Source organism: Anopheles arabiensis, chromosome 3 (genome assembly GCF_016920715.1).
Source record: "Anopheles arabiensis isolate DONGOLA chromosome 3, AaraD3, whole genome shotgun sequence".
Lineage (NCBI taxonomy): Eukaryota > Metazoa > Arthropoda > Insecta > Diptera > Culicidae > Anopheles > Anopheles arabiensis.
The window spans coordinates 7541853-7556675 of record NC_053518.1 but is presented as its reverse complement, the minus strand read 5'-3'; the positions used below and the strand labels follow the sequence as shown (position 1 = coordinate 7556675).

Below are 14823 nucleotides of genomic sequence, written 5' to 3'. Positions count from 1 at the left end.
TTAGCCGGGGTGGATTTAGGTTAATCCGGGAAATAAATTTTTATTTCCTTTCCTTTCCACTCGTGCGTTGACGTTGCTTGCGACGCACCGAAACACAGCGCCTCCCCCTGTGTTTGCGTGTCTTGTGGCGTACACACGCAGGACGACGATGGGTCGAAGCATCCGCGAGAGCATCCTTTGGTGCGCGTACGCATGCTCTCGCATGCCACACAGCTCCTCTTCGGTAGAAACCATTTGGTAAAAGGACCGTTGAATTGAACCGCAAGCTCGCATTCCGTCATCTGCTGTCTGGCTTTATGGACGTTCGAGCTGGTTGGTGGATAAAGTCTTGATAAATTTCGTGTTTTGTTCAAAATTTGTGTCTCTGTTGATGCCTTTAAAGTGTAAAAAACCCACAAAAAAAGCGTAAGAACGTGTCTAAAAAAAATGGTCGTTCTAGTGCTGATGCTACTGGCACTTACCGCTGGCACAGTCCAGGCCGGTGGTACACTCCAGCAACTCGACTCCTGGAAGGGAATGGAACGTGAACTTGCACCGGACGCACTGATAGTTCGGCTAGACCGCCTAGTGAACGTGTGTGTGGCGAACTATGAAGATCTTACCACGGATCTCCTGTTAGGCATCGCGATCGCTAATGGTTAGTGTTGATTGTAAATTATTTGAAATTTTTAAATTTAAAATCCCCAGCAAAGAAAAGGGACGTCCAAAAAGACGCACTTTCACACTCCACTCTCCCTTCTGCGAATGACGACTGCGTGCCTCTTTTTGGGGCGAGGGAAGGAAGGCCGTCCTGCCTAAGCTCACCTAATCCTCCGCATCGTTCCATTCCATTTGTCGCTAATTAAATGGCAATTGAAATGGAGAGAGTGCAAAAGGAAAGGAAAACAAAAAAGGGCCACATCACATACAGGGAGACCATCTTCTCATTTTCTTTATAGCACAACTTAGGACCATTCTGAAGCAAGGACCGCTCCCAGAACCGCAGCGCCAGTTTGTGGAATCGTTGGCAAAAAAGTGTGACTTTGTCGAGAGCCGCATCGAAAGCATCTTTAACTTCCCGAGCGGTGCCAATGCCGTCGGTAAGCGTTAGTTCCGAATGAGTTCCTTTCGAATGGGTCTTGGAATTCTGAGGGTTTTTTATGGGGTGTTCTTTTTGCAGTGTCCAAGTTGCTGATAGACTCTGAATTTTGGGAATCAAAAGATGAGCCTAACAGTGGACCATTTAAAGACCAATCGAGAAGCAGAAGGCGTCGCAGTCAGTTGATGATGGATGATGACCCACAGGCCCTGATGGAGAGCTACCTGGAGGCGATCGATGCGGGAGGACCTAGTGAACTGCAATCAGGTCAGTGCCATCATCTCAATGTTTCGTACTATTTAATGATTTCCATTCAATTTTTCCTTTTTTTACAGACGAATGCCTCTCCGAGCTGCTCGTAAACGAGTCCGAAAACGAGTTCAACTCCACGGGTAACAGCAACAGCACCCCCAATAGTGCGCCACCGCCCGCCAAACGGCTAATCCTTAGCCGCGAGTGTAGTGCCGCCATGTCGCTACGCAAACGCTCCTACGGCTACCATCTGACCCATAAGTAAGTCTCTGCCTATGCGAGGTCTTGACACGCATGAACACACTTCTTCCTCCACCCCTTCCATTATCATTCCACGCCACTTGACGTTGCTCCAGATTACTCTTCTACATCGTGCTCGCCCGGCAGCGGTTTGCGAATGTGGACCGTGCGTTCGTCGCCGACGGCCAGCGGACGCTCTGCGAGCAGATACTGCACGAGTCGGACCTGATCGCACGGTTCGATTTCCCCGATCTGTTTCGCGATCTCTTCATGGAGCAGGTGTTGCTGTGCGCGTTAGCCGATGCACCATTGCTGGAGTTCACCAACCCGGCCTGGCTGGGGGCCATCGTGAGCTGGCAGAATGGGGAAGGCTGCTTCAAGTACTACGGAGACGAGGGCGATGGTGTGATAGGCCCGAACGCACTAACCACACACTGTTCCACGCATATGAGTGGTGTTGGGGCGGCCCTGCTTGGACTGTTTGCAAGGCTTCAGCTGGTTCAGCAACGGGAGTGAAGATGAATTGCCCCCGGGCCGGGTCTGTCCAAAATGCGTAACGATTGCCTCTTTCTCTGTGTGCGTGAATGTGTCTATGAATAAACGTGTGTCTAATCCGAATGTCTCTTTACGATGATTAATAAACCGTCACACAGTGGCACCGGTGAGTTAATCGTAACTCGATACAACGAAGTACGAAGTAAAGCCACAAAATCTTCACTTTCCTTCCTTCATCCAGGGCCCCCAAGGCTTCCCTGTAGCATAGCTCTCTGTCTCTCACTGCATGGTGTAAACCGCCCCCCCCCCCATAGGCAGTTGAACCTAACTCGGTGTCTTTGAAGGGCTTCATGGCGCGCAGCGAAGAAACGCCGAACCTCACCCTATGTGTGTGCATTGCAAGAGACCGCCTTTAGTCACCCTTTTCAGCTCGTACTGGCAAGACCTGGGAGACCTGGGAGTACGGGCCTGCGCGTCTAGGTGTCATCTCGTGCTCTACCCAACAGCAAACGGCTTGTAATGCCGGCTTCTTATCAGTGATTTACAGCACCCCAACCGAACGCGCGCACACACACACTCCATGCTCTCTCGAGGGCATGATATTACGTCCAGTGTCACGGGAACGAACACCCCAGATTGGGGTTGAGTGTGATAGGAAAAAGGGCCAGTAGGTGGATAAGATACAATTAGTACGAAAGTGTTGTAAGCGGTATTAACAGGAAGTAGTCCGAAATCACGATCATCAGTGTGATCTTGCGTGTGAAGAACAACTTCTTGCCAATTCTGCTTGTCAGTGGCAACAAGACATCATCAGAAAGCGGCATTGGAATAACTCTTCTTTACTCTTCCGCCGCGAAACCGATGCGGGCCAATGCGCCGCCCAGTCTTACCACCACCCCATTATCAGTCATCTTAGAACTCGTGCATTGCATGATCGCGCGCGTCAAGCGTAAGGATTGGAAAGGGAGAGAGATTGATAAAGAGCGCAATCCGCGCTTTTTTATGCATCCTGAGCTACTCCCCTCACTTCAGTGAATTAGTCGTTTTTTGGTTGACTGTGCCTCCAACTATAAGGCTTTTTTTCGGGAGTGGCCGACACAAGTGATAACCAGTGAGTCTTGTGCTGTGTGCTTCAAGCGTCATCTTGATCATCATTCCATCAAAATGTCCAAGACGACCCCGAGCACCAGTAGTGCCAGTGCGTCCAACCAAGTTAGTTGATTTGTCACCATTTGTCGTCGGATTGGTTCGAAACTTCGGAGATGGCAGACCCAACGATACAGACGTTCTGCTGCCACAACCGGATACGATCACCGCCCGCCATCAAGCTGATGTCCGAATTCGATACGGACGGGTACATCGTGGTGTGCTTGGTATCGTCCATATTCGGAATAGCCGGTGCCGTCTATCAGGTAACGTACGCAAGTTCTCAGGGATATCGTGAGCATCCGGACACAGTTTGAAAGGGGGTATATTATGAATAGAAAGCATAAGTGTATATGTGGCTTTGGTGGTGCCTTGAGGAAGCTCTCCAAGTGCACCGTGTACCACACGTTTCGATTTTCGGCTCACTGTGCATCAAAGGACTGGAAAATGGGGGGAAAAGCGCACAAACAAAAGCGGACCTGCAATAGTTAGGAAGTGCCGGTGACTTGCATATGACACTGTGCTTGTTATTTTGGTCCCACAAACCCGTTTTTCTCCGAGGTCATTCGCACCACCACGGTGGGCCTTATCGGACCTGAGCTTATCTTTCAAACGTACAAGATCTCTTCGTCACGCGATCACGCCAAGATCTCGTATTTACCTGCACAAATGCCATACAGATCTCGTTGAAGCATGCTTCCCCCTTCGGCTTGAATCACGATCAAGATCAGGCAGTCCATTTTTTGATATTTTTCCACATCCTCAGCCACAGCCCAAAGCTTATCACATGTATAACACGGTTGGTTTGAGCAGCTTCTCGAGGAACGATTTTAATTCAAGCGCATTTCCTGCACAAATCAGTTCTACCGTACAACCACCACCGCCCATTATCAGCTTAAGGGGTCCAACGGTATTCGGTGGAGCAGAAATTAAATAAACAAAAAACAATTTTTCTCTTCCTGGTATGTCTGAGACTCTTCTCTTTCACCTATCTCTCTCTCACACAGAGAGGAATCCGCTTGACCTACGGTACTAGGTCATTTTTTGTCCGTCCGAGCTTATTACATAGTCGATTAGAAAGGATTCCATTAGATCATCATTGTTGACGTAATTAATCTGCTTCTGCTTTGGGGAGGTTAGCCATGATAAGGCACTTTTTTACCAATTAAAACGCTTATGCATTCTCCATACCACTCCACTCCCTCATCCAGATCTGGATCCGACACGAGGACGGACCCAGCCATCATGCCGTCCGGCGAAGACGGGGCGGTGAGCTGACCCTATCGAGCCAAAATTTGGGCCGCCAGATCATCGTATGGTTGGCGGTGGCTGATCTCTGTGCCTCGTTGGGTGTCTTCCTGCGTTCAGCACTGTGGAAGTACATCAAGGATGTCCTTCCTCCGGACAGCGATGTGGACGACACTACCAACGTGATCTTCTGCGCAGTTTCGTCCGCCTGGATACAGTACTTTTACATGTGCACCTGGCTGTGGACACTCTGCTATGCGATCAATGTACGGAGACAGCTTAGTGGGGCACGGTACGCACTGCGAACGTACCACTACTATGTGTGGAACATATCGGCACTGCTAACCGGGATTGGGCTGACCGTACTCTACGTACCGGATGCAGAGTAAGTGATCTTTCTTGTGCAATCAAACACTTGATCACTAATCGATCTTCTTTATCTCTCTCTCTCTCTCTCTCTCTCTCTCTTCCAAAAAAGCTGCCACAATGTTCACGACATGACAACGGCGTACATGCGCATCCTTCCCAACTACGTGATGACGTACGGTCCGATGATTGCCGTGATGGTTGCCAACCCCATCCTCTACTATCAAGCATCGCGGGAGGTAGATCGGCAGCTGCTCGCCCGCTTCAGCCAAATGTCCAACACGGAGCGAGACTTGATGACCAAGTTTAAGCTTAAGTTCTCGCTCATCAATCTCGTGTTCTACATCTGCTGGTTGCCGAATCTGGTGAACGGCATTGTGCTGTGGACGATGTGGTACAGCTTGCCCTTCCCGATGGTGATCACCGTGTGGTACATTATGGTGGGTAGATCGAGGTTCAAGGTACAAACGAAGAAGAGTTACTAAGAGCTGCTACTTACCCTTTTGCAGGCCATCACGAACCCTCTGCAGGCGTTCTTCAACTCGCTCGTCTACCAGAGATGGAACTGTCGGTGGCGGTTGCGGCGTCAGGCGAGCACTGATTCTAGTGCGGAGCTTCGGGTGAGTACGAGTAGATACCGCGCAGACGGTATGACACTCTTAAACAATCAATTCTTCACCGCTTAATTCCACTTCACAGCGCCGCAATCGTACCTCGATGGTCTGTAACGAAGGTACACCGTTACTGCAGGCAAAAACTGAATCGCCATCCGCATCGAACCTGCACCTGAATCAACCATCGGTCGACTTAAACCCAAAACCGACCCGCAGCATCAACGCCTGCACGCTCGTGTGACGCCGTGTTTGCTACTTGTTAAACACAACTAATGGAAAGCAAGCTAACTTCCACCGCTATTATGGATCGACTGGGAGTAGCAGCGGTTTTATGCATCTGCTGTGGCGTCACTGGTTGCAGCGGGAAGGCATCAGCACACTGGAACACACTGATCTTGCTGTCGACGGGAAGTTCGCACTGTTCCCCGGCGCTAGGATGTTTTATCTTAAGGAACTAGTTTAGTTTAGGGCCAAGACTCGCGTAGTGAGCTATTACGGTAGTTTTATAATTTACTCGCAAATCTCTACACTTCACAACTATTCGGTAGAACCGATAATTAAATAGGCTGCAAAAAGGCCATAAGCTCAAGTTTAGGTGTACGAGATTGCATACTATTTAAAAAAAAAACAAGCACGCACTTAAAGGCCCCTTACACGGACCAAATAAAATCGAAAACAATCGGCTTTACGCTAATACAAGAGCTCCCTCCCGTGGTTTATGGGTTTTATTTGTTTTTTAAGTTCTAACGTTCCGATTTCTGACATCGTTATATCGGCTAGGGCTTAAACTATACAGATTTCCTTTCCGTGATTACTTCTCTCTGTGTTGGTGTGTAGTGTATGTGTGTATTCGTAACAAACTGGAGTTGCTAAAGTTTACACAACTCAGGAGGTAAAGACTGGTAATAGTTCTTCCCTGAACAGATTACACACGCGCTTATACAGCACGTGGCGATCGACCAATAATTAAAAGCACGGCTGAGGATCAATTCAAATACGTAGAGAGGTTTGAGTTTATTCCCCTCTCTCTCTCTCTTTCTCTTTTTCTCTTCATAATCGGTGTAATTTTTGCGCTATCTAGTAGCTATCTGGCTTAACCTAACTGAGCACTACCCACGCTCTCCTAAACATCCGAATGCACATGAACACTGTAGCTGAACTGTATAGGTTGTAAATCTTGTCCCGGCTGTAATTCGGAACGTGTAAGTCCTGTCGTGTCGGATCGTGGCATCAAAATCAACAAAATGTTTCAGCAAAAAATCAAGAGCAAAAAGGGGAGGAAAGGGAAATAAAGGGAAATTGTGTGTCCTTTGTAATACAATGTACTAAACCTACAGCCACAACCACACAACACAGAACAAGAGCTGAAGAAGAGATCCCAAAATAGGGTCCACTGTAAAGGACTCATTACCGTGTACCTGTGTGTACCTGTGTACGTCTGTGTGTGTGTGTGTGTGTGTGTGTGTGTGTGTGTGTGTGTGTGTGTGTGTGTGTGTGTGTGTGTGTGTGTGTGTGTGTGTGTGTGTGTGTGTGTGTGTGTGTGTCTGTGTCTGTGTGTGATCGCTATTATGTTTTCTATTATTTAAAAATAGTTTTTTTTTCCTCATTTTACTCGCTGTGGAGTTTGTTTTTACAATCAACTGACAACTCTCTCTCTTTCTCTCTCTCTCTCTCTCTTTACCTTTGTCTCTAATTCTCTTAATGGCCCGAGCGGGTACGGGAAGTCTTCGTAAAGTACTGCTTCTCGCCCCGATCCAGCCCGCGATCGTGTGACCGTTCGCGATAATCGTCGGGACAGTAGGGTGGCGACGGTGGATGATAGGCGGGCGAACGACAGTTTGATGGCGACGATGGATTATAGGAGGGCGAACACGGAGCCATGCCGAGATGATGATGGTGGTGCTTTTCCCGGTGCGAGGACGATATCGGCGATAGGTGCCGCAGATCGCGATCGTTGTCACCGTTCTGGTGGGAGAGCAGCTTGCTGCTCGATTTTTCCTCCTCCCGGCGGAGCCGTTTGTCCGCCAGCAGCGTATCCTCGGAATTGCGATCCTGCTGGAAAGTCAATAGAGGAAGTTCAAATTAATTAGCGTCAAACTGATGGACGGAGGCGTGTACCACAATTGGATAGTAATATGATATGTACCCGCTTTCGGCCCAGCTTGCGCTCCTTGCGCAGTTCCTTCTCTTCGTCAGTCTTGTCGCGCTTGTCCTTCGTTTTGCTGCTGCGCTCCTTCTTCGACTCGGACAGTAGCTGCTGATTGGAGCTGCTGGTGCTGGCACCCTCATTGTGCTTGCTCTGGGTGAGTGGTAGAGAGATAGGGCAAAATGGGGCGATTAATAATGAAATCCTTGCAAGCACACTTATCCCATCGCAAATACTTCTCCCGTCTTGATGTTTCGTCTCGTTCGCAACTGATCAGTAGAGCAAAAGGGATTCAAGCGCTCTGGGATTGACCGGTTTTTTTAAACCGCCCTGTTCCCACGTGTCACGTGTAGTGAGAAGGACAGTGGGAGTGTCAGTGGGAGTTAAGGTATCCGATAGCCGGGCCCGATTAGGAGAGTATTAGCGTGTCCACCGTTATTAAAAGCCAAATTTTTAGAACTGAAAACTATTGCATTTAAAAAACGATCGTTCTCCCTCCCGTTGAACTTCAACCGTTGTTCAACTCAATCCTTTCCTAGGATATCCCGGCAAAGATGAAAGTATAATTGTTTTGATGAAGTGTCCTGCACACACTATACATACCTCTGTTTTCCGTTGGCATGATTTTTGTTGTAACAAGTTTACACAACGACCTGTTGCACTTTTCTATCTCACTTTGGTCACTGCGGTGTCTGGTGGTACCAGAAAAAACCGGTCGAACACAAGAGCTAGTTCTTGTTTCTTGATTGCCTTCAACAGAAACCCCACGCAGTCGCGATTGTCCCTGTGTTGCATTTTGATTTACTCGTCGGGCAGGGTGTGTCGGTCGCTGTGTAGAAGACATCTTGCTCGATTCTCGATCACCAGCAGCCTTTTCATTTCCAAAAAAACCTCAACACGGGGGACGCAAACGACCATCCTTTGGGGTGCTTAGCAGTGACTCTTCCTCCATCTCGGCGCAATGCCCTTGATGGGAGCGGTATTCGACAAGTGTTGATCCCAAAACAGCGCGTGGCCTTACGAAGTATGACAAATCCCCGCAACGATCAACCGCACATCAAAAAACCCCTCTCTCTTAGTGCCGTGTTCCGTATTTTAACAATTCATTTGTTCCTTGCTCGACACCATCAATACTACACCAATCAAAACAGCGACCCTCTAACGGAAGAATGTCCCACCATCGGTTGCGTTGACATTCTTCTGCTTTCCCGAAGCGCCTGGACATGTTGGGCCATCCTTGTTTGCCAACCTTTCGAGTTTGCGAAGAGACACCATCCGGACGGTCCATATTACCGACCGTGCCACGCCTCCAGTATACTAACCTTCGAGGAGCTAGAGCCTTCTAGCTTGCGGCGTTTCATCTCTGGAAATGGTGGAAGATGAGAAAGGGCATATGAGAAAAGGAACAGTTGGTAGTTATGTTTCACCGCACTAAACGTACCTCTATCGTGCTCCGGTGGGCGTCGGGTGCTGCTGCTGTGCTGCTGTTCGTTGCTGGAATTGGACACCGAGCTCAGGTCCCGTTCGCTGCGATCCCTTGGCGGTAGGTCCCGTGTGCTGGCCCTCGATTCACGCTCGTGCTCGTAATGGTCTGCGAAATGGGAAGATTATCATGAAATTTGATTTCTGTGCACCGCTCTCTCTCTCTCACACGCTCTTTCACATTCTTTCTCACTCTTTCTCACACTTTCTCTCACACGCTCTCACACTTTCTCTCACACGCTCTCACACTCTCTCATCCTCTCTCATCCTCTCTCACACTCTCTCACTCTCTCTCACTCTATCTCACTCTCTCTCACTCTTTCATCCTCTCTCACACTCTTTCATCTTCTCCCATCCTCTCTCATCCTCTCTCATCCTCTCTCATCCTCTCTCATCCTCTCCCATCCTCTCTCACATTCTCTCTCATCCTCTCTCACACTGTCACACACTCGCTCACACTCTCACTCTTCTACCCTTTACATACCTCGCTTATCGCGCCGCTTTTCCTTCTCCCGCTTACGATCCGACGCGAGTGCTGCGGCGGCAGCTGCCGCTTCCTCCCGCTCCCGTTCCTTCTCCCGCGCACGCTCCTCGCGCTTGATCTCTTTGGAGGATTTTTCGCGCGACGTCGAAACGGACGACTCCCGGTTCGTTGACGAGGAGCTGGCAGTGTCGCGCGAACCGGACGATGATGATGGTTCCTTCTTTATCGCGTCTGCTCCGCGCTCGCTTCCCGCACCGAGGCTACCGTTCGCGTTTGAGCCCACCGAGCCGGACGATGAGGATGAGACCGCATTTCCACCCGTGGTACCGTTCCCGATCGATGATCCTGAATTGCTCGTGCCTCCTCCTCCGCCTCCTGTTCCACTGGTTTGCCTTGTACTTTGTCCTGCTAGAAAGAAAATATTTTGATTTATTACTCGATTCTTAGCCCAATAACTCGCTCTCTACAAAAAAAAAATGCCTACCTTTCACATCGCTACCATTAACTGACGCCTTTGCTCCCTGCTGCTGCTGATCGCTCGCGACCGTTGCTGTTGCTGTGGTGGCCGCTGCCGATTTAAACGTCTTCTCCGGCACCTGATGGAAATCGGATTCCAGCATCATCTGGCTCGCCTTTGCCTTCAGCTGCCCGATGTAGCTCGATGCCAGTACGAACAGATCCTGCCGCTGGTTCTTCTCCTCCTCGCGTACCTTCTCCACCTTCTTCTCCAGGATCTGGGACAGCTTGGTCAGCACGGGGAAGTGGGGCAGTATGCGCATCAGTATGATGAGCGAGTTGCGGATCTGCATGTAGTCCTTCGAGTCCAGACAGAACACCATCGCCTTCGTGATCTTGTAGTGCCACTTGTGGCACACGTGCCGATAGTTCTCGTAGTTCACGTGATCGATCGCTTCCGAGTACTGATTGCTGACGCGGAACTTGGTCACGAAGCCGGGATAGTTGGCGCACTCCTTATTGAACGTCGCCTCGTCCGAGTGCCAGCGCATCACCGTCTCGAGCATCGCGCACAGGAACCGTCCGTACCGGGTGGCCTCGTTCTCGGTGCAGGAAGTGACGGAGTAGGTAATATCGCAGAATATCTGTGCAGAAAAAGGTGCATTGAAGTGGATAAGAATAATCATCCAGTGTTTCTAAAGCTTCACCTTCCACAAGCAAACACACATACCCGATCGTAACAGAGCAGCGTGGAAAAGTTGGCCGTCTTTAGATTGTGGATGGTGTGCACAAACTTCGCACAGTAGATCGCGTCCAGCGCAGTGAACGTGCAGCGCGGAAACAAACACAGCTGCAAGAACTGTGTGATGGTTTCGTTTTTGGCCGATTTGGCCGACCGCGACAGGAACCAGTAGTCCTTCTCGTTCGTCAGCCGGTGCATGATCTTGTCCACGTGCTCCTGCTGCTTCTTCCGCTCGTCCTGCAGCTTGTCCATCAGCGCCACGTACCGTTCCTGCTCCTTCTTGTTCTTTGAAGCGTTCTGCTCCTTCGACTCCATCACCGCCATCGAGAGTTGCTTCAGCTTGCTAATTTCCCGCTGATAGCTCTCCATCGGTACCTGCAGATCGTACATCGACAGCGACCAGAAGCTGACCAGGAACTGGGGACTGATGTCTTCCCAAATTTTGGGCGGATGCAGCGGTCGCACCGACTCGATTACCGGATTCATCACGTGGGCCGTTGCCTCGAGGTATTTGGCCATCTTTTGCGAGGTGGAAAGCTTCTTCCCGTTCGGTTCCGCCTTACGCAGCTGGTCGTACTTTTGCTACAAAGAGAGGAACAAAGCGACATTTTCATAACGAATTGAAGCAACGTGGTGTTGGTGACACGCCTTACATTGATTGCGTGCGAAAACATGGGACGCGCGAGGAAAAACGCCACATCCGAGTGTATGTGGTACTTCTGCAGCATGTTGTGTATGGTCGGCAACCGCTCCACGTACTCCTCCACCGAGTAGGTCGACCCGAGAAACGTACCAAACTGTACCAGCGTGTCCTGGCACTGGTCGTACAGCTTGCCCACCAGCTTCAGATGGCTCTGGGCCGTCTCGCGGTAAATCACGCAGTGCTTTTGCTGCGCAATCAGCAAACACAGCGCCACCGCCAGATCGTTGCTCGCCAGCGCCTCCTTCAGCCGCTGCGACGACTTTTTCGTGTTGCGCACCTGGCTAAAGTAGCCGGCCTCGCCGCGCAACAGCTCCCCGCCGCACATGGCCTGCAGCTGCTCGTTCGTCATCTCTTCCGCCGCCTCGATGCCGGCCATCTTCTGTACCACCTCCTTCAGGATGAGCAGGTCCAGGCTTTTGTGGGACTTGAGCTGGTTCGCCACGTACTGCAGCAGCCCGCTCAGCTCGATGTTGTACTTCTTGTAGATCGCACCGCAGAAGTTGGCCAAGCTTTGCAGCCACAGCGAGATGCTGGTGCCATCGTTCTGCATCGGATTCCGGTCGACCTGCTCGAGCGCCTCGATCAGACAGTACCCGAGCACGTCGTAAGAGAGCGAGGTGAGATACTTGAGCGAATCCACGACCGGCGCAATCAGATTGTCATAGATCTGTATTTGCAGTAGAATCTACGAAACAGAGGCGAAGAACGTTAGCAGTTAGTAGTAGTTGGGGGAGCAAAAGCCCCATCACCCCACTTACATATTCAAACAGAAAGCCCGGCGAACAGTGGCTCAGCTTGCCGATCAGCCTGCCCACCGGTTTGCTGTTCTCCTTGCTGACCCGCTTCATCAGCGCTTTGATCTGCTTCTGCGCCGTGCCGCGCCGGTGTATCAGCTGCGGCTGCAGCTGAAACGTATCGTTCTTCCAGCGCGCGTACAAGCTGTACCGATACTGGTACGGGTACAGCTTCACGATCGACCAAATCTCCTCCGCCACGCAGCAGTTGCAGTCCATGTACGCGAGCGACGGCAGCACGGCCGCATCCAACAGCGACAGGATGTCGTAGTACAGCTGCTCGTGCTCCGTCAGCGTACTCCCCGCTCCCGGGCTGGGTGGATTTAGCGGGTCCACATTCATATCGGTCAGTATGACGCGCATCAGGCGCAACAGTTTGTACAGCAGCACGGAATCGTAGTGCAGCGAAGGGCCGAGCGCAACAAACATCGGGAACGCGTGCAGCCGCAGCTTGGTCAGCGAGGTGACCGGCGGTGGGGCCAGTTTGTTCAGCACGCCGTACATCGAGATGGCGCGCCCCTTGATGTTAGCCGGCAGCGCACACTTGAGCCGGTACACCGGCTCGATGATCATGTGCAGCAGCCGGCAGAGGGCCCGCGCAATCGGCTCGTGCACCATGACCGACTGGTCCGGCAGCTTGCGGATCAGCTGCTGGGCCGTGTTCCAGTCGCCGATCGTAAGCAACGCCTCGCACAGGCCCCACTTCTGGTTGAGGGCGTACTTTTCCGGCGCCGTCTCGAACTCGGGCTCCTGCTCCGGCTCCTTGTCCTTGTTCGTGAGGATAACGTTCAGCTTGCGCACGTACTCCTTCGCCTGCGCGATTTCCGCCTCCCAGTCCGCCACGATCGATTTGTCCGGTGGATTTAACTGGCAGAAAACGAAAACGATTAGCACGGGAGGAACCATTTTGCAAGCAAACAACCAATGACCTACCCAAGCGTAAATATCGTCCAGCTTGATGACACCGTGCTGGAGCAGCAGTGCGGTGACCTTAAACAGCGACCCCGGCGTCTGCGCGTCCGCAAAGTACCGATACTTGTACCCGAGCACCTCGCAGATGATGTTACCGTCGTTGATGTACGCCTGCAGCAGTGGAATAAAGATGCGATCCTGCTCGGGCCGCGCCTCGAACGACTCCAGTATGATGTCGAGCACGCGGTTCGGATCGAGATTGAAGCAGCCGATGAGGGATTTGATGATTTCCAGCACGTTCTGTACCGTCATCGTTTCCTGGTTGAACTCCTGGTTCAGCTCCGTCATCAGCTTGGCGTACCCTTCGCTTTCCTCGCGAAACAGATTAAACCGGCGCTGTTTGTAGCTGGAAAACCGAAAATAAAACCAAGACATTACACAAATTACAGCCTACGGGATGGGGTTTGGACGCGTAATCGACTTACTAGAGCTTCGTTTTCACTTTGATAAACCGTGTGTAAAAGCTACGATTCTTGATTGTGCCCACATCCTGCAGCGTGTCGATCTCGAGCCGCTCCTTCAGCAGCTTCTCCGACACGAACCGTTCCGATTCCTTGGCGATGTAGCAAAAGTTGGTCCGCTCCTCGCTCGGCGGCGCACCGTCGCCCGAGCCCGCGGTTGCCGTTTCCGCATCGAATATCCCGAACACGTCCAACAGTATCGAGGGCACGTCACTATGTAGGCTCTGGAAGTGGAAAGCAGCTGCGTGAATCAAGGCTACAGTGTGGGGCCGGCCGCGTGTTACTTACCACCAGCTCTCCGAGCATCTGCAGCACGCTCTCCTTCTTCACCTGCCCGTGGATGCCACGCGAGACGAGCTCGTAGATTGCTCGGGAGATGCCATTCTTGCGCTCGCCCTTCCCAAACAGTGGACTCTGCTGTTCGTCCTTCAGAAGTCCCTTGCAGTGTTTCAAGCTGGATGGATGGCGCCGTCCATCGGGAACACAGGAACGGTCACATAAACAAAACAACACCAAGAGAACATAGTAATACGCACTGTGTTAGTGAATGGGCAGTGGTTTAGGGAGCAGAGACAGGCGGGGGGCTACTGGTGGGTGGGTAGGGTGGTTTGATGGTGCTGAAGGGAAGGACCGCATCCAGCAGCTATCTAGCGCGCCCGGTCGGTGAGACGTGAGCATTTTTGCGTTCTGCTTGTCCTGAACCCTTTGCAAAAGGGCCGTGGAGGGGAAGCCATTCATTTTGCCGGTTTTAGAAATTCCGCACCATCCGGAGGAGGCAAGCGAATTTCGTCACTTTGACGTTTTCACATGGCGCACATACACACACATGCGGAGAGAGAGGGCCTATCTTTTTGCAGTGGCAATGGTTCCACCGACACACGAGCAGATGCACAAGCGATACGGGGCGGGCTTGGAGAAAAACGGGGGATATTTACAACTCGGTTTTTCCGCTTCTTTCCCACAGCTTCCAGACTTCGGCGTTGAACATGGTCGTCAGTAGGGTGAAATAACACGCACGACGACTCGGCGACACGGCATCCGTCCACAAGCACTTTGTTTATAAAAATGGCAAATCGGAAAATGGCGTCGATTGTCAAGCGCTCAACCAGGGCGGGCGGCTGTAAACGCGCTTGCGAGTGACAGC

The 14823-nt window shown here is 51.3% G+C and overlaps 3 protein-coding genes across 5 annotated transcripts; 2 read left to right on the top strand and 1 right to left on the bottom strand.

Annotated features, from left to right (window-relative positions):
- The first annotated feature begins 100 nt into the window (after positions 1–100).
- LOC120901742 lies at positions 101–2188 on the top strand. The gene is made up of 5 exons (XM_040309911.1): positions 101–637; positions 939–1079; positions 1160–1345; positions 1414–1591; positions 1687–2188. Exons 1-5 carry the CDS (start codon positions 427–429, stop codon positions 2084–2086), a joined length of 1116 nt encoding a protein of 371 aa, XP_040165845.1. The 5' UTR covers positions 101–426; the 3' UTR covers positions 2087–2188.
- Positions 2189–2475: 287 nt separating this feature from the next.
- LOC120900615 (G-protein coupled receptor 143-like) lies at positions 2476–6142 on the top strand. Its single transcript, XM_040307874.1, has 5 exons — positions 2476–3477; positions 4423–4844; positions 4938–5265; positions 5335–5445; positions 5525–6142. Exons 1-5 carry the CDS (start codon positions 3328–3330, stop codon positions 5678–5680), a joined length of 1167 nt encoding a protein of 388 aa, XP_040163808.1. The 5' UTR covers positions 2476–3327; the 3' UTR covers positions 5681–6142.
- A 955-nt stretch (positions 6143–7097) lies between these two features.
- LOC120900614 (THO complex subunit 2) lies at positions 7098–14752 on the bottom strand. Of its 3 annotated transcripts, none has more exons than XM_040307870.1 (13): positions 14615–14752; positions 13968–14133; positions 13644–13903; positions 13180–13564; positions 12211–13113; positions 11403–12137; positions 10738–11331; positions 10036–10651; positions 9552–9959; positions 9027–9176; positions 8908–8948; positions 7586–7738; positions 7098–7494 (listed from the first exon to the last, which is right to left on the bottom strand). In XM_040307870.1, the coding sequence occupies exons 1-13, from the start codon at positions 14665–14667 to the stop codon at positions 7138–7140; spliced, it is 4821 nt and encodes a 1606-aa protein (XP_040163804.1). In that variant the 5' UTR covers positions 14668–14752; the 3' UTR covers positions 7098–7137. The 3 variants fall into 3 exon arrangements, with proteins under 3 accessions (XP_040163804.1, XP_040163807.1, XP_040163806.1); XM_040307873.1 differs by having other exon boundaries at positions 7098–7491; XM_040307872.1 differs by having other exon boundaries at positions 9552–9956.
- Positions 14753–14823: the final 71 nt, after the last annotated feature.

Bases quoted from the DNA above. Each gene is read 5' to 3' on its own strand.
- LOC120901742 (XM_040309911.1), top strand. From the start codon at position 427: ATGGTCGTTCTAGTGCTGATGCTACTGGCACTTACCGCTGGCACAGTC. The intron at 1,346-1,413 runs GTCAGTGCCATC...CTTTTTTTACAG, and splicing joins ACCTAGTGAACTGCAATCAG to ACGAATGCCTCTCCGAGCTG. The intron at 1,592-1,686 runs GTAAGTCTCTGC...ACGTTGCTCCAG, and splicing joins GGCTACCATCTGACCCATAA to ATTACTCTTCTACATCGTGC.
- LOC120900614 (XM_040307870.1), bottom strand. From the start codon at position 14,667: ATGTTCAACGCCGAAGTCTGGAAGCTGTGGGAAAGAAGCGGAAAAACC. The intron at 13,114-13,179 runs GTAGGTCATTGG...GTTTTCTGCCAG, and splicing joins TGGACGATATTTACGCTTGG to TTAAATCCACCGGACAAATC. The intron at 12,138-12,210 runs GTAAGTGGGGTG...TCTGTTTCGTAG, and splicing joins CGGGCTTTCTGTTTGAATAT to ATTCTACTGCAAATACAGAT.
- LOC120900615 (XM_040307874.1), top strand. From the start codon at position 3,328: ATGGCAGACCCAACGATACAGACGTTCTGCTGCCACAACCGGATACGA. The intron at 4,845-4,937 runs GTAAGTGATCTT...CTTCCAAAAAAG, and splicing joins CTCTACGTACCGGATGCAGA to CTGCCACAATGTTCACGACA. The intron at 5,266-5,334 runs GTGGGTAGATCG...ACCCTTTTGCAG, and splicing joins TCACCGTGTGGTACATTATG to GCCATCACGAACCCTCTGCA.